The sequence below is a fragment of the Podarcis gaigeae genome (genome assembly GCF_964106915.1).
Source record: "Podarcis gaigeae genome assembly, chromosome: 17".
Lineage (NCBI taxonomy): Eukaryota > Metazoa > Chordata > Lepidosauria > Squamata > Lacertidae > Podarcis > Podarcis gaigeae.
In genome coordinates this window covers 29,751,642-29,770,043 of record NC_139694.1, presented here as the reverse complement: position 1 = coordinate 29,770,043, position 18,402 = coordinate 29,751,642, and the positions used below count along the sequence as shown (strand labels likewise).

The following is an 18,402-nucleotide window of genomic DNA, read 5'->3' as shown; positions in this document are numbered from 1 at the left end:
AAGCAGAAAGGAACAACTCCCAGCAGTGCTTGTTTTGTAACACAGAAGACAACTACTTTATAATATGATGATAAAAGTACAAAACAATGCAACTACAGAAGAATATGAATCCCGCCCAAAATATAATGATAAAAGGGCCTCTTACATATGTAACTTAAGTAGGTATGCAAACTAAAGGAGAGGTGTGGCGCTTGATTTTGCTGGGTCATCTCATTTCTACGACATCTCACTTGAGAGAAACAAACTCATCTCATCCCCACAAAGAATCCTTTCTCTTTTCTGATCTCCCATATTTCTCAAGAGTTTAAAATCCCGGCTCACAACAATATGTTGTGGAGAAGTGTAGAAAAATAGCCAAGGCTCTCAAAGAAAAGCACAGAAGCAAAGAAGCGTAGAATTGGAAGGGACCCTGAGGATCATCTAGTCCAACCCCCTGCAATGCAGGAATATGCAGCTCTCCCATATGGGGATCAAACCTGCAACCGTGGCATTATCAACACCATGCTCCATCCAGCTGCTATATTGGGGTCAGCAACCTTTTTCAGCAGAGGGCTGGTCCACTGTCCCTCAGACCTTGTGGGGTGCCGGACTGTATTAGGGGGGAATGAACCAATTCCTATGCCCCACAAATAACCCACAGATGCATTTTAAATAAAAGCACACTTTCTACTTGTGTAAAAACACCAGACAGGCTCCACAAATAAACCAGAAATGCATTTTAAATAAAAGGACACATTCTAATTATGTAAATGATAGGTAGCCGTGTTGGTCTGCCATAGTCAAAACAAAAAAAATTCCTTCCAGTAGCACCTTAAAGACCAACTAAGTTAGTTCTTGGTATGAGCTTTCGTGTGCATGCACACTTCTTCAGGTATCTGAAGAAGTGTGCATGCACACGAAAGCTCATACCAAGAACTAACTTAGTTGGTCTTTAAGGTGCTACTGGAACGAATTTTTTTTTTGTTTTAATTATGTAAAAACGCTGATTCCTGGACCGTCCATGGGCTGGATTGAGAAGGCAATTGGGCTGCATCTGGCCCCTGGGCCTAAGTTGCCTACCCCTGTTGCTATAACGTGGATACTATGTGTGTGTGTGTGTGTAGGGATGCAGGTGGCGCTGTGATCTAAGTCACTGAGCCTCTTGGGCTTGCCGATCGGAAGGTCAGTGGTTCGAATCCCCACGACGGAGTGAGTTCCCGTTGCTCTGTCCCAGCTCCTACCAACCTAGCAGTTCAAAAGCACATCAAAGTGCAAGTAGATAAATAGGTACCGCTCCAGCAGGAAGGTAAATGGTATTTCTGTGTGCTCTGGCACTCGCCACTGTGTCCTGTTGCGCCAGAAGCGGTTTAGTCATGCTGGTCACACGACCTGGAAAGCTGTCTGTGGAGAAACGCTGGCTCCCTCGGCCAGAAAGCAAGATGAGCGCCACAACCCCAAAGTCGCCTTTGGCTGAAACTAACCTTTTATAAATAAATTATGTTGATATTATACTAAATTACACTGAAATGTCTCTTTGAGTGTCCTTGAACCTTCCCTCCACACTTGCCATCCTCTTCTGCCACACCAGTGTGGTACAGCACAGCCTTGGGGAACAAACCACAGCTGTAATGTTTAGGTAAAGGTAAAGGGACCCCTGACCATTAGGTCCAGTCGTGACCGACTCTGGGGTTGCGGCGCTCATCTCGCTTTATTGGCCGAGGGAGCCGGCATACAGCTTCCGGGTCATGTGGCCAGCATGACTAAGCCGCTTCTGGCAAACCAGAGCAGCGCACAGAAACGCCGTTTACCTTCCTGCCGGAGCGGTACCTATTTATCTACTTGCACTTGACGTGCTTTCAAACTGCTAGGTTGGCAGGAGCAGGGACCGAGCAACGGGAGCTCACCCCGTCGCGGGGATTCAAACCGCCGACCTTCAGATTGGCAAGTCCTAGGCTCTGTGGTTTAACCCACAGCGCCACCCACGTAATGTTTAGATGAGCCCTTCAAGTAAAGTAGCACAGCTTCGGCCCACCTACTTTGAGGATCTCTTTGCGGTCCCACTGAACAATTGCTTGAAGGGGGAGACTGGACCTCTCGTCATCTTCCAACGTGGCAATAATGTTCTTGGCAACCTGAAGTGGTGTAACCTCACCGGATCTAGCAAACAGAGAACAGTTTCCTTGTAAGCCTGCACACTTCCCCACAGTCAGGCTGTGGGAAGCTGTGCCCAAATCCAGCTCTAAATGGCAGAGTCTCTATTATTCGTTATGCTTCTATCCCACCTTTCCTCCAAGGCACGCTTTTCATCCTCACAAACAGCCTTGAGAGGGAGGTTAGGCTGAGCGAATGTGACCGGCCCAAAATCACCCAGTGAGCTTCATGGCTGAGCTTGAACCCTGGTCTCCCAAGTGCTAGTCCAACACTCTAACCACCACACCACACTGGCTCCATGTAGGTATTAACCCCTGGGTCTCCAAAGAGCTGGACGCCTCGATTCCACCCACTGGGAGCCCATTTCTGTTTCTGGGGAGGCTACAAAGTCCCGCTTCTGTCAAACAAAGGAGGAGGGTGACCCGTGACAGTTTTGCTGAATACCTGCAGTCACTTACCGGTAGCAGTTCAAATAATCCTGGATCCCTTTGAAGTTGAACATAGGGTGAGCAGAACGTGAACTGTAAAGAAAGGAAAGGTAAAGAACAAAAGAGAACGGCGTTGGTCGCCTGAGAGCGAGAGATTGATGATCAAGCCATCGTGGACCCAGCACTCATTTCTCATCATCCACAGTTAAACAACTTGTGCCGATGACCAATAACGCTTCGCTTTCTGCTGCCTGTTAGGACCTTGTGGAAGCAACTGCATGTTGCTGGCAGATGCCCCAAATTCACATGTATAGGGAAGTTTTTAATGTTTGACGTTTTATTGTGCTTGTATATTTTGCTAGAAGCCGCCCAGAGTGACTGGGGAAACCCAGTCAGATGGGTGGCATATACTACTTCTTCTTTTTATTAATATTACAAAGAAAATACTCTGCTTAGCACACCTGTGACCTTGCAATGAAGAAGGGCGGGGGGGGGAGAGAAAGGGGGGAAATACCGTACTTTTCCGTGTATAAGACTAGGGTTTTTTACTAAAAAAAAATGTTAAAAAGGGGGGGTAGTCTTATACACGGGAGCAACCTCCCCCCATTTTCTTAAATTTGAGTCCCCAAAAATAGGGGGCATCTTATACACAGAAAAATACGGTAAGTGACACTCTGGGCTCTGGCCCCACCACCAAAATTGCCCTCCAAGGGAACATGTCACTTGACAGGAAGAAGATTCCCTCACCCATTCTGGAAGGATTCAGTAAGTCACAAACAGCATCATACACGCCTATATGTTCCGTATACATAAAGAACCGGAGCCAATATGATAAATATGCCTGCCCTTCTTACCTAAACATCTGTTTTCAACAGAAGCAGCTGCATATTTAACCACTTGCCTAGTAATCATAGGCGACCAAGAATTCCACACAGACGACTGAGTGGATTGGCAGGGAAGTTGTTATGTGCTAAGTTGAATAGGATCCAAAATGCAGCAGTCTGATTGGTCCTAGAACAATAGGATCCAGAATGCTGATTGGTCTGATTGGTCCTAGAACAATAGGATTTAGAATGCAGCAGTCTGATTGGTCCGCAGGAGCCACCCAATCCAACTCCAGGTGGGAGTGAATCCGCAACCTGATTGGCCTACAGGAGAATCCCAGAATTAGCCAATCACGTGGGGCCCATTGTGTAAATAATGTATATAAAGCAGACATTTCGGGGGAACTTCCAATTCCTCACTACTATGAGCTGAATAAAGAGCATGAAATCCACATTCGACTCCAAGCATATCTCATAAATGGTGGATCAACATTCCATATCCGCTTTGGAGAAGCAATTGTTGGCCAGCTAAAATGTTGTAATAGCCTTCAGTTCCGTGTTGGTCGTGTGGAAGAGTTCTTCAGCAGCTTGATCCTTCCATCACCAGCATGGAAACGCAGGCGGGGGACTTTTGAGGGCAGTATACTAAATGCCTCTTCCACTTTCCCAGCAAATGATTTCCCCTGAGCTATCTAGTGTCCATGCTGATCAGAAAGTTGGTGGTTCGAATCTCCGTGACGGGGTGAGCTCCTGTTTCTCGGTCCCTGATCCTGTCAACCTAGCAGTTCGAAAGCACATCAAAGTGCAAGTAGATAAATAGGTACCACTCTGGCAGGAAGGTAAACGGCATTTCCATGCACTGCTCTGGTTCGCCAGAAGCGGCTTAGTCATGCTGGCCACATGACCCAGAAGCTGTATGCCGGCTCCCTCGACCAATAAAGCGAGATGAGCAGCGCAACCCCAGAGTCGGCCACGACTGGACCTAATGGTCAGGGGTCCCTTTACCTTTACCCTTTTATCTAGTGTCCAAACGTTGCTCATTTCCAACCGTCCCCAGCGCCCCAGATCTCCCGCCCCTTCCCATTTCTGTACTTACCTTACTTCCATCAGTTTGGGGAGAATTTCCAAGACATTTTCAGACTCTGGGTGGTTGTTTTTCTCTTCCTCAGAGACTACCGGCACAAACGTAGGGTCTTCGGCAAGATCAAGGAAGCGCAGGGCGGTAAAGTTGTTGACCCTGCAAATAAGTGTGTGAAATGGGGGCTTGAAGCAGGAAGGGAGCGTGGCAACATTTTAATTCAGAATTGCACTCCCTCTCTCTGTCGCCCATAGTTTTCCTTCAACAAGATGCTACAAAGAAGGTCTTGCAGATCCTGCCAATAAAAACCATCTTGGCAAACAGATTTTAGCAGAGAAGACCAATTTTTACACCAGTAGTTCCATGACTGTCAAGAAACAGCTTTTTTTTTAATTTGAAAAAAGACTCGGAAGGATGTCTCATTGCATCCACAGATTGTAAGTCACAAATCACTTTCCCACACCTCCAACATCCAGGCTACCTTCAGAGGATCCTCTAAAGCATAGAAACCATCATGAGGTGCAATGCCTTCTTCCCTGACACTCTTCTTCATCCACAAGAGGAGACGCTTCCAATCATGGTTTCAAACAAACCACAGTTTCCCATGTTTGGGTAAACCAGGCAACTGTGGTTGGAAGTTTCATATCTCCTTCCCTTGAACCCAGAGGACAGGGAGAGCATATGGGCACAAACCTTGTGCCAGATTGTTGTTATAATGCCAAGTAACAGAGAGAAGGAAACAGCTGGTTTCTCAAACTCTCCCTTAATTTATTTCTCCCCACCCACCCAAATAAGGTTGTGATCACATGTGAGAAGCGAGCCAAAGTTGCTATTCAGACCAAGTGAAATCAATGAACATGGCTAAGTTAGGTCCGTTAATTTTGATGGGTCTGCCGTGAGTAGAGCTTAGTTGAATCTCACCCCTTGTACCCAGTATCTTGTTGAAGTGGCCCCCATTGAGTACCATTACAGTGGTACCTCAGGTTAAGTACTTAATTCGTTCCGGAGGTCCGAACTTAACCTGAAACTATTCTTAACCTGAAGCACCACTTTAGCTAATGGGGCCTCCTGCTGCTGCCGCACCGATAGAGCACAATTTCTGTTCTCATCCTGAAGCAAAGTACTTAACCTGAGGTAATATTTCTGGGTTAGTGGAGTCTGTAACCTGAAGCGTATGTAACCTGAAGCGTATGTAACCCGAAGTACCACTGTAATGCCAAATTGATTAAAAGTTAATTGGGAAACACAAGACGCACAGTTAGTTTTGCATGTCTGCACAGCTAAAATTGTCCGATGTATTCCCTGCAGTGGGACATGGGAGTTTTCTGTGAATTCTGGACTGTTTAACCAAACCAACCACATAGATATACCCCAAAACGCAACTTTGTGGTGTATAAATGCATCACGATGCCGTTGCAAAAAGCTGGCTGCGCTGAGTATGCATGCAAGATAGAGGAGTTGGCGTCTTAAGAATTTTAGACCATCTGTTTAAAATGCTAGTATTACTCCCCAGAAGTGCCAAGGTGCCACTCATCTTCTGCACTTTGCCTTGGCTGGGATACGGTGTTGCTTCTGTTCAGATCCGCCCCTTCAAGATGCCAGTAGCTTGTGTCAGGCATTGCCAAGTGCACCATGCTTGATACAGAATGTGTATTAAGGCAAGCAAGGCGTCAAAATAGGAAAGAGATCCCGCAGGCTCATCTCTTCAACAGAGAAGGGAATTCCAGCACCCAGATGACTGCAGAGTTCAGCAAAACTGGAAGTAGGAGCCAAATCAAATCAGAGTCCCAGAAGATGCTGAAAAAAACAACCATCCACAAGTTCCTCCATATATGGCCTATGGAAAATCTGTAAAATGTAGACACTGGACAGCATTCTATGAATTATTTGCACTAGTGCAAGGATTAGCACTAATATAACAAATTACATTAAGCGAGGAGGAATTGAAGAACCTTTTAATAAGGGTGAAAGAGTAGAGCACAAAATATGGTCTGAAGCTCAACATCAGAAAAACTAAGATCATGGCCACTGGTCCCATCACCTCCTGGCAAATAGAAGGGGAAGAAATGGAGGCAGTGAGAGATTTTACTTTCTTGGGTTCCATGATCACTGCAGATGGTGACAGCAGCCACGAAATTAAGAGACGCCTGTTTCTTGGGAGAAAAGCAATGACAAACCCAGACAGCATCTTAAAAAGCAGAGACATCACCTTGCTATGGTTTTCCCAGTGGTGATGTATGGAAGTGAGAGCTGGACCATAAAGAAGGCTGATTGCCAAAGAATTGATGCTTTTGAATTATGGTGCTGGAGGAGACTCTTGAGAGTCCCATGGACTGCAAGAAGATCAAACCTATCCATTCTTAAGGAAATCAGCCCTGAGTACTCACTGGAAGGACAGATCGTGAAGCTGAGACTCCAATACTTTGGCCACTCATGAGATGAGAAGACTCCCTGGAAAAGACCCTGATGTTGGGGAAGATGGAGGGCACAAGGAGAAGGGGATGACAGAGGACGAGATGGTTGGACAGTGTTCTCGAAGCTACCAGTTTGACCCAACTGCGGGAGGCAGAGGAAGACAGCAGTGCCTGGCGTGCTCTGGTCCATGGGGTCACGAAGAGTTGGACACGACTAAACAACAACAAATTTCCACCCTCTCTTTCCCTGACATGTGCACTGCACTGTCCCTAAATCTGCTCTGGAGAATTGATGATCCCCTTCCTTGCAGATAGAGTGGTACCTCTCGATGCGAACGAGGATCCGTTCCAGAGTCCCGTGCGCATCCTGAAGAGAACGCAACCCGCGTCTGCGCATCTGCGTGTGCGTGGGTTGCGACTCGCCGCTTCTGCGCATGCGTGTGACGTCATTTTGAGCGTCTGTGCATGCGCGAGCAGTGAAACCCGGAAGTAACGCATTCCATTACTTCCAGGTCACCTCGGAGCGCAACCCAAAAACGCTCAACCTGAAGCAACTTTAACCCGAGGTATGACTGTATTAGGGTGCATAGGGAGAAGAAGGGGAGAGCACTCCATTGCGCAAAGAGAAATCCATGCGCAGACAGAATAGTCTCCTTGGCGCTATGTTGAATGCAACCCACTTCTTCCAGCAACACAGATCTGCTCCCCAGTTTGAACTCTAAAATAAAAAAATACTCACCGCATTAGAAGTGGAACTAAAAAATGCTGTCCGAAAGCCTATAAGTGGGTATAAAAACAAATAAAATAATTGCAGTTCTAGTAGATTTGCTGTCGATTCTCTTGAGCTGCTTAAATATACACATAATTTCAGGGGGGCAAACCTGCTGCACATTCAACACATTTTGGGCATATGGCTCATCTCCTCTCCGGGATTATATTCAGCATAAACTCATTCTTTCAGCAGGAGCCAGATTTGCAAGATATTGACTGGTCAGGCCTTGCATCAATGATAAGGCTCCCTCCACTGTTTCTGGAACAGTTTGTGAAGTGTAGAAAAGCCATTAAAAAAGAATGTGACTCGGAGCCCAGGTGTGTCTCATCGCAGGAGCAATGATGGAGAGGCAGTCCTCCCCCCACAGGAGTAGTAAGTGGAACACACATTTTGTGTGCCAAATCTGGTTTAGACGCATCTCACTCTATTGTGTTCAACAGTACAATTAGTCGCAATCCAGTTTTGATGGCTTAAAGGTAAAGGTAAAGGGACCCCTGACCATTAGGTCCAGTCGTGACCGACTCTGGGGCTGCGGCGCTCATCTCGCTTTATTGGCCGAGGGAGCCGGCGTACAGCTTCTGGGTCATGTGGCCAGCATGACTAAGCCGCTTCTGGCGAACCAGAGCAGCGCACGGAAATGCCATTCACCTTCCCGTTTACCTATTTATCTACTTGCACTTTGACGTGCTTTCGAACTGCTAGGTTGGCAGGAGCAGGGACCGAGCAACGGGAGCTCACCCCGTCGCGGGGATTCGAACCGCCGACCTTCTGATCGGCAAGTCCTAGGCTCTGTGGTTTAACCCACAGTGCCCCCCGCATCCTGATGATGGCTTGCCTGTCCTAAAAATATATGCACTCAGGGAGCCCAGACATTTTTTGCCTACAGACAGGAACTTCTGTAGTGCTGTGGGCAACTGTGTAAGCTTTATCTGATCAAAAAAGTATATGAGTTTCGTCACCAACGTACAGAAACGAAGCGGCTATCCCAGTGGTTGGCAAGACTACAGTCTAGTCCATTGTTTTGGAATTCAATTTTCCCTCCAAAGAGCTCTCAGCACCATCCCTTGGGTTCTCAAGCAGACTCTCATCCAGCTGCTGGCCAGCCTGAACTTGCCTAACTTCAGGGACGGAGTTTCAACAAGGAACCATAACAAGTTGGATGGTTTAGCCCCACACCAAAAAATGTGTTCTGATGACTTCTCCCAAACACTGAAGTGTCTTGCAGTACAGCCCTGGCAGCAGCTGAAGGACTTCCTTCAGGAGACCCCTTTGGCTAGGAAAAGGGGTTTCCATGTAGGCTTGTCTCAAAGGCATGCAGTTTGCAGGGAACCAGAAGCACTGACCACAACCGCACCCTGAATTTAGATCACATGGCAAAAGCAAAAGCAAAAGCAAAAGCAAAAGCAGCACAAGACCACTCCTTCCCTTATTTTTGCAGTTAAGTGTCAATAACTGAGACTAGCAGAAGTTCTGCACATCAAACCCAGACTGAGCTAGATTGCCTGGTCTCTCTAAGTCAGTCACATGCCCTGAAACCATGAAATGTTTCAGTATAGTATTTTTTTTTTCATGAAAGTCAAAGGAACTACTGCTAAGCAGTAACTGAAAGCACATCTCCCTTTGACTGCCAACTCCTGCTCTCCTTTCACTTTCCTAGCACAAGTGGGAGCCACAACAAAATGCTGCGTCGCCTCCCAGTTTTCCCATCCCGCACGCCACTTTGCTACTCAGGATTCCGTGCTGCTGAGTCCTTATCAGGCTGGTTTTTGTGGGTTCCCCTCCCATTTAAGGTTTAACTGCTAGAGATTTTGTTGTCCTTCTGCAAATCGTCACATTCTTCCCAGCCTGCTACTACCTCCCCCTCTTATGCCGGAGGTATTATGTTGCTGTCCTGGCTACCCATGTGAAGGCATGGAAAACCCGAATGCTGGAAATGCAGGTGCAATGATTGCTTAACAACCGGAGCCCAAACCCAGGAAGCTCAAGTTCCTGCAGCCGTGCTCAAAATACAGAGCATGGTTGGGCCATTCTAGGCTGCTCAAGTTCCTTCATTATAACTGCTCCATCTTGGGAGGGTCTGGCTTCACTGAGAACAAGGATAGGAGTTCTAGATATCCACAAGATACTTTTAAAAAGGGCAAAGACTAATCAGATTGGAACAGCTGTATACTCACAGTGTTGGCCAGGTGTACGCAAAGCCGCAGCGAGAAGCCAGACAACCTGGGACTCCACTGTAAGGGGAGAGAGGGGAAGGGGAGACAGAAGAGTTTAGGGTTAGGGTTGTACCAATAGCCCCCCCCCAACTCTCCAACAGCATTCAAAAACCAGCAGAATAACATTTCAGTCCTCTAACACACAGCTGCTGACCTGGAGGAAATTACAGGGCACTGTTCTGACCTTGCATCAGTATGACCCACAGTTAAATTCCTCTTCTGCACAGAGGTTTGGACTGCAAAACTTAGGGAAAGTCGAAGGGAGATAGATGCACATGCTTATTGATTTGGAATGATATTGGGTTGTTTTTGTGGGAATGTTATGGATAGTAGGAGAGGATATATTGATTAAATATTATCCTCCCTCGCGCTAGCGAGTCACGTAGCAGAGCACATTTCCCTTATACACCAGGAAGCTAGTTTGCAGATTCGTTTGAATCTCTTTAGTTAAGCAATCCAGTCTGGCAATCCCAGATTGGATACATTCCTGGTAAGTCCCCTTTTGATCCCTCGCTAAAGAATAAAGACACAACAGGCTTTCTTCAGAAGTAGCAAGAAGCTTGCTTACATTCAGTTCACGGTATGATCCCTGAAAGCAAGCTTTGGCTTATAGTTACAGAGAAAGGTGTGGATTCATCCCATGTGGGGATTCATCCCATGTGCTGAGAGCCAGCAGTGCAGTCCAAGAGAATCAAAAAGAGTCAGAAGGGAAAAGAGAGCAAAAAGAGAAGGATAGCTCCGTGACTGCACCTTTTGTGGGGTCTCCCGGGGTCACGCCCACCTACCTGGTCACATGCAGGGGGAGGATGCTCCAGACCAGGTGTAACAGGAAGTTATACTGGCTGGAGGAACATCCCCCTGTCTGTGTCCACTCTAGGGAAACAAGGAATGTTGTATTTGACTGCTCCAATGGATTACATCCCAGAGTTTTTGTTTCTTAATAGACCTAGGCTCTGGTATGGCTACAGTCCCAGTAGTAGTACGGAACCAGAGGTTATATGGGAACGTTGCTACAACACCCACAACAAAATGACGCCACATTTCCTCAGCCCAGCCCCTGAGCAGCAGTGCTCCTATTCAGCCTGGCATAGGGGCCTTTGGGTGCTCTTTGGGACATGTGGCAGGGGGTAGGGGTGGTTTTCATCTCCCAATGTACATCTACTTTTATCTCTCCTCAGAACAATCTATTTAGAGCTCAAGCAAGCCAATCGCTCCATCCCCAGCCGACATGCTCAGCATTATGTATGTCCCAGAAGCTCAAGGGGCCTTACCAGGACATTTAAACAACATTTTAATATACAAACTAATATATTTCCCTGTACAGTGGTACCTCAGCTGTCGAACGTAATCCGTTCTGGAAGACAGTTTGACTTCCAAAACGTTCAACAACTGAGGTGCAGTGGGCAGTCAGCAAATATTGTTACAAAATGGAGGCATTTACTTCCGGGTTTTTGGCGTTCGAAAACCGAAACGTTCGGCTTCCAAAGCGTTCGACAACTGAGGTACCACTGTACTAGGAATCCTCCCCTCTCCAAAATGACTTTATTTTGGGGTGGCGCCATTTTGCTTCTAAATCTATAGGTGTGGGTTCACTCATGTTCAAATATTTTTCTTTAGTACCAAATTTTTAATTCCATTACAGAATTAATATCGGAGAATGACATTTAGCATAAGGTTAGTACAGTTAATACTCTCAGTCATAGGTTCCTGTTTTAGGTAAGAAGCCGAGGGAAGGGGTCATGTTATTTTATTATCCATTTATACCCCACCCCCATCTCTGTTTACAAAAATCAGCATAATACAAAACAAGATTAAAAATACAAAACGTATCCGGCAAAGGTAGCAATTCAAAACAGCAGACAAATTCAAAAACCAATTTAAATTGCTGCTCTGAAGGGCAGCAAGTAGTGGTAAGGCAAGGAAAGCTAAAAAATGACCTTTGCACAGAGGAAAAGTAACTCTTGAGGTGTCGACATTCAAAGTGTTTGCTATACACATTAGCCAAACCAGTCATCATATGCTCTTTGTGGCTGGAGACAGAATAGGTTTTAAAGGGAAGAGAAAGTAGCTTGAAAGAAAAGCCACTTCCCACAGTGTCACGCGCATTTATTTTGTCCCACTATAGGGACGCCGGTGGCGCTGTGAGTTAAACCACAGAGCCTAGGACTTGCCGATCAGAAGGTCGGCGGTTCGAATCCCTGCAACAGGGTGAGCTCGGTCCCTGCTCCTGCCAACCTAGCAGTTCGAAAGCATGTCAAAGTGAAAGTAGATAAATAGGTACCACTCCGGCGGGAAGGTAAACGGCGTTTCTGTGCGCCGCTCTGGTTCACCCAAAGCGGCTTAGTCATGCTGGCCACATGACCCGGAAGCTGTACGCCGGCTCCCTCAGCCAATAAAGCGAGATGAGTGCCGCAACCCCAGAGTTGGCCACGACTGGACCTAATGGTCAGGGGTCCCTTTACCTTTTATCAAGTATAAAACCTGATAAACCTTCTTTCCAGAGGCAAAAGAAAGCAGCATGATGGTACAGAAACTGAACACACAGTTCTGAGGAATCCTCTCATATACAGCAGTCTTTTCAACCTGGGGATCGCAACCCGCAGGTAGATCCCAAAGCCCGTGTAAGTGGGTCACGGGCTTTATAAGTAAACCCAAAATAATGACTGCTTTTAGTTCTTAATTGGTATGATGTAAACCTCTTAAGAACTTTTTGTTTCGTTGGGACATCAAAATGATGTGTTAACCTATGTCTGATATTTTAACTCTTAGGAAATGTTCTCTGGCAGGAGACGGCAGTCAGCTTGCGACAAAATGCTCCGACCAGTCAAACCACTCTGCCGCCAGGGTTAATTAACAGTTAAATCAAGTCTGACTTGAAGTTTGCTTAGGCAACGTTTGTCCATTACCCTTCCTCTGAATAAACAGAGAAGTCTGAATTATGTTACTCAAAAGTGGTGTTTGTCATGGCCCCAAAATAGCATGGCTCCATCAGCAAGCTCAGGCTATTCAGAGAGAGTTGGAAGGACCCTCTGGTCCAGGGGTCAGGAACATTTTTCAGCTGTGGGCCGGTCCAGACCTTGTGGGGGGCCGGACTATATTTTGAAGGGGGGGGATGAATGAACTCCTATGCCCCACAAATAACCCAGAGATGCATTTTAAATAAAAGCAGACATTCTACTCATGGAAAAACACCAGGCAGGCCCCACAAATAAAGAATTCTACAATTCTACAAAAAAAGCGTAGAATTGGAAGGGACCCTGAGGATCATCTAGTCCAACCCCCTGCAATGCAGGAATATGCAGCTGTCCCATATGGAGATCAAACCTGCAACCGTGGCATTATCAACACCATGCTCCATCCAGCTGCTTTTTCAGCAGGGGGCCGGTCCACTGTCCCTCAGACCTTGTGGGGGGCCGGACTATATTTTGAAGGGGGGGGAATGAATGAATTCCTATGCCCCACAAATAACCCAGAGATGCATTTTAAATAAAAGCAGACATTCTACCCATGGAAAAACACCAGGCAGGCCCCACAAATAACCCAGAGATGATTTTAAATAAAGGGACACATTCTACTCAGATAAAAACACACTGATTCTCGGACCGTCCGTGGGCAGGATTTAGAAGGCAACTGGGCCGGATCTGGCCCCCGGGCCTTAGTTTGCCTACCCATGCTCTAATTCAACCCCCTGCAATGAAGGAACCTCAACTAAAGCGTTCATGACAGATGGTCATTCAACCTCAGCTTTAAAAACTGCAAGGAAGGAGAGTCCACCACCTCTCGAGGGAGTCTGTTCCACTGTTGAACAGGTCTTGCTGTCAGAAAGTTATTCCTGATGTGTTGTCAGAATCTCCTTGTAACTCAAAGCCATTGATTCGAGTCCTACCCTCCAGAGCAGGAGAAAACTAGCTTGCTCCATCTTCCATGTGACCGCCCTTTTAGGTATTTGAAGATGGCTATCTCCTCTCAGTCTCCTCTTCTCCAGACTAAACACGCCCCACCCCTTCAACCATTCCTCATAAGGCTTGGTTTCCAAACCCTTGATCATCTTGGTCACCCTCCTCTGCACACGTTCCAGATTGTCAATATCCTGCTTAAATTGTGGCACCCAGAACTGGTATTCCAGGTGTGGTCTGGCCAGGGCAGAAATGAGTGGTACTGTTACTTCCCCTGTTCTGCACCCTATACTTCTGTTGATGCAGCTAGGAATAGCATTAGCTTTATTTGACTCCTGTTAGGCTTGTGGTAAGACCCTGGGAGCCAAGGCACCCATAATATGTCCCATATAGGGACCAGGCACCCACAAAATGTGGGGACACCCCACCCCACGGAAAGAGCAGGGAGTTCGTGCCAGGGTGTGGAAGAGAGAGCACGGAGTTTGGGCAGGGAGAGGGGAGGAGACTCCAAGATCCTTTTCACATATACTGCTGGTGAGCCAGGTGTCCCCAATCTTATCACAAGCATAGCTGTTGACCTTCCCTTTTTTGCGGGAAATTCCCTTATTCCAGCGCCGTTTCCCGCTGCTTCCCACTGCTATCCCGGATTGTTAGATATCCCGTAGACTGTCCCCGGGACGGGTGAGGCTCCTGATCCCTTATTTTCGAGGCTGCTGATCCCTTAATTTTCAAATCTGACAGTTACGATCACAAGGTGCAGACAGGATATGCCAAGGGGGCAGAACCTCCCTTACTTAAGCAAATTTTATTTCCTCGATGGCAGCTGCCACTCTTGGCTACGCCCATGCATCTGATATTGGAGCATCTGGTTCTTCCTGCCTAAGTGCGTAACCTTGCATTTGTCCCGTGGTATTATCCCATTATTCCATGGTAGCCGTGCAGTTTTTGGTAACAGGAAACCCCAAATTCAGACTGGAAACCTTCCATAGCTGTCAACCTTCCTTTTTTTTGCAGGAAATTCCCTTATTCCAGCGCCGTTTCCCGCTGATATCCCGGATTGTTAGATATCCTGCAGACTGTCCCCAGGACAGGTGAGGCTACTGATCCCTTAATTTTGAGGCTCCCCAGCAGTGGCGTAGCGTGGGGGGTGCAGGGGGGGCCGGCCGCACCGGGCACAGCATCTGGGAGTTAGGGTTAGGGGGGCGCAAATCCACGGGTTAGGGGGCGCAAATCCACAGGTTAGGGGGCGCAAATTACTTGCCTTGCCCTGGGTGCTGACAACCCACGCTACGCCACTGCTCCCCAGGACAGGTGAGGCTGCTAATCCCTTATTTTCGAGGCTGCTGATCCCTTATTTTCAAATCTGAAAGTTGACAGCTATGAAACCTTCTCTTTTAATAATAATTTATTATTTATTATCATTATTATTTGAGGTTCCTATCGCAGAGCACTTAAGTATCCTGGGCTGGCAGGGCGATCATCCGAGATCGAGGCTCTCCAGCCGCGGGGCCAGCGGAGAGCGGATCGCCCCGACGCCCCCCACTCACCGCATCGACCGGCGGCCTACCGCCTCCTGCTGCGGCTCGGCCGGGCTCCCTCCGCGGGAAGGCGGTGCGCGCAGCCCCGGTGACGCGCCGCACGAAGCCCAGGTAGAAGAGCAAGAGCCCGGCGACTGCCGTCGACCACAGCAGCAGCGCGCAGTTTTCGCCCTCCATCGCGGCGCAGCCAGGCAGCTCTTCTGCAACCGAGCGCCGCCTCCTCCCTTCTCCTCCCCTCCGGCCTTCGCGGGCTGGAGGCGGAGTTGCGCCTGCGGGGAAAACAGGCCGTGGGGTTTTTGCGCCCCCGGAAGGAAACGGCAACGGTTGCTCCTGTGGTTCTTTTACTCCGGGGTAACTGCCAGCGCACGTCTAAGTTGGAACTCCGCGCCGAGACTACGGAGGGACAAGGCCAAAGAGGACTGGCCCCTTTCTGACCCCAAAGTGAAAGAACTGCGTTAGCCGAGTCTTTCCGCCAAGTTGGATAAAATATGGGAGGGGGGGCGCCAAGTAAGCGATCACATGACACTATTTGAATAGCAATGCCCATCAACTTTGGGGAGAGGCCCCTGCACCCTCAATTTTTTATTGGGGGGCTTGGCCCCTATGCTTTCTGCACTCTGGGTGGTTGTTTTTGGTTCGCTTTTACGCACAGCACCGGTGCGGCAGGAACAAATTAATAGTAATAATAATAATACCCCGCTTTTAATTGATTTCTGAATCTTTCATTCAGCAGAAAGACAGAGAGCTAGAGCAATGGGGATAAGCCATATGTAAAGGATTAATATTCAGGCCGAAATCCTAAGCACACTTTACATACTGATTGTGGAACTTCTAAATGTACTAATACCGTGTTTCATGGCGGCAGCAGCAAGCTTTAAACTTTGGGAGTCCAAGCGCTTCTTTATCTCGCTTCTTTGCTGGCGCACAGCCTCCTTTGCAGTTCAGTAACTGCCTTCAAAGGGAAAGAGTTACATCCCGCTTCCTAAGGAGAGCAATTGCCACGTGGAGCTCCAATTACTTTTATCAACAGCCTGGGAGAACCTTTCATTAAAGTCCTATATCAGCTCTTTGCCTCTCCCTCTACGATGAGATAAAAAAAAATTGCACTCCCCACCAAGGATTCCCTTATATCTTGCAATTATAAACGTGGTGAGCTTGTAATCAAAGGGGTCTGGGTTAAAGGCGGATCTACACGGATCCTCATGGATCCTCCACTTTTTAAAAAATAACTCCAACAAATCCAGTGTCAAATCACACCTGGAAGGCACGCCTACAGACTGGACTATAAAAAACGTGGATCTAACACTTTGCCACGCTGCAGCACCACGAAAGCATGGATCCAAGGCATGGATCCTCATGAATTCATATGATTTTTATATTGAAAGAAAATAAAAACACCATGATACTGTAGACCACACCTTAGTCTGTAAGCAGAACCCAAAAAATCACGCATCCACTATTTCGTGGTGCTGCAATGGCACAAAAACATGGTTAAAAAACACGGGTCCTCGTGATTTTTGCACTAGATCAGCCCAAAGTCACCATCAGATAAAATATCATGGCCATGAGCACAGCACGCACCACGAAAATCACGGATCCATGGATTCCTGGCGACACCGTGGCCCAAAAATGTGGTTTCGAAGCACGGATCCTCATGGATCCTCACACTTTTCGCATTGGGCCAACCCAAACTCATCGTCAAATCACACATCATAGCCAGGGGCACAGCCTGCACCACAAAAAATCACGGATCCACGGCTTCTTGGCCACTCCATGGCCAAAAAACGTGGTTCTGAAGCACGGATCCTCATGATCATCATGCTTTTTGCATTGGGGAACCCCAAATTCACCCTTTATTCATATGTCTTGTACATAACCACAGATCTGACCACACACATCATGGATCTACTGCTTCGTGGCCTTGGCCAGATGCTACCGTGGATATATTGGCCAATTTTTTGGTGGGTGTGCTGGGATAGAGGAAACAGAGTCAGCTGACTCTCAATCCATTAAAGATGGGGGTCCAATGGCTGGGCTGGAATGATTTCGGTTCAGTTTCCAGCTCCCAGCTCTTCATGGGGCACAGTAGTCACCTGTAGCCTCCATCAGGAGTCCCGGTGTGATCCTGGACGCTTCTGTCTCTATGGAGGCACTGGTCACAAATGTAGCCAAACTGACATTTTTTAATCTATGTCAGGTTAGGCGATTGGTACCGTACCTGTCCCTTTCCATCTAGCCATGGTGATCCATGCAGCAGTCACCTGCAGACTAGACTAACTTGCTCTATACCTGAGCCGGGGAGGGCAGGGTATAAATGCCATAGAGAGAAAGAGAGAGACAGAGGGGGGGAAGGGAGAGATAGAGATGCAGATCGACCTTCGAGACTGCTCCAGAAACTCCAAATGGTCTAAAATGCAGATGCATGAGTTCTTACTTGGACTTTGTGGAGAGCCCACATTCAGTTGGTTGTTCATCAGCTGGATTGGCTCCAGGTGGAGTATCGAATCGGGTTCAAGGTTTTGGTGCTAACCTTTAAAGCCCTAAACAGTCTGTGACCTTTCTTATCTGTGGGAATTATCTTCCAGTACACCCCCCAAAGAGTGTGACGCTCATCTAACAGCAACCTACTGGTGGTCCCTGGCCCAAAACATATCCAGCTGTCCTCAACCAGAGCCAGAGCCTTTTTGGTGGAACGCTTTGTCTAATGAGACCAGGGCTCAGTACAATCTATCTCAGTTCTCTCACTTGTCGTGGTGAGTGTTTACATCATTCAGGGGTGGCCAACTTGTGACCCAGATCTGGCCCCTCATGCCATGAGAAGTGGATCACCAGCCCCTTTATTTCTGATCAGGAAATAAAACAAAGCGCACATAGAAGGTTTTTCTTTCTGATCCTTGCACTGAGCACCATGTAAGAGAAGAGTATAAAACACAACATTTCCAGACACTCTCATCCCAGCACTGGAGTGGTGAGGATTGGCAATGCTGCGTGTGCACATGAGTGTGGAGAATGAGAAAAGGACGAGTGTACTTTGTGGTTACATGTCTGGTGAAAAAACTGTGTGTGGTGAATGTGCTTGTTTAGCGAGTGCATGTGTGCTGTCTGTGTT

The 18,402-nt window shown here is 47.5% G+C and overlaps 1 protein-coding gene across 2 annotated transcripts in view; it reads right to left on the bottom strand.

Moving 5' to 3' along the window:
• The window catches only part of LOC310834771 (uncharacterized protein), a 34,839-nt gene extending 19,065 nt beyond the window's left edge, over positions 1–15,774 (bottom strand). The window contains exons 1-6 of one of the 2 annotated variants that reach the window (XM_083719043.1): positions 15,303–15,774; positions 9,821–9,877; positions 7,614–7,651; positions 4,479–4,619; positions 2,589–2,651; positions 2,016–2,136 (exon numbers count right to left, since the gene is read on the bottom strand). In XM_083719043.1, the coding sequence (XP_083575169.1) occupies positions 2,016–2,136; positions 2,589–2,651; positions 4,479–4,619; positions 7,614–7,651; positions 9,821–9,877; positions 15,303–15,470 (588 nt within the window). In that variant the 5' untranslated portion in view covers positions 15,471–15,774. The remainder of the gene's footprint in view (positions 1–2,015; positions 2,137–2,588; positions 2,652–4,478; positions 4,620–7,613; positions 7,652–9,820; positions 9,878–15,302) is intronic. The other variant, XM_083719044.1, reaches the window with a different exon arrangement.
• Between the last annotated feature and the right edge of the window lie 2,628 nt (positions 15,775–18,402).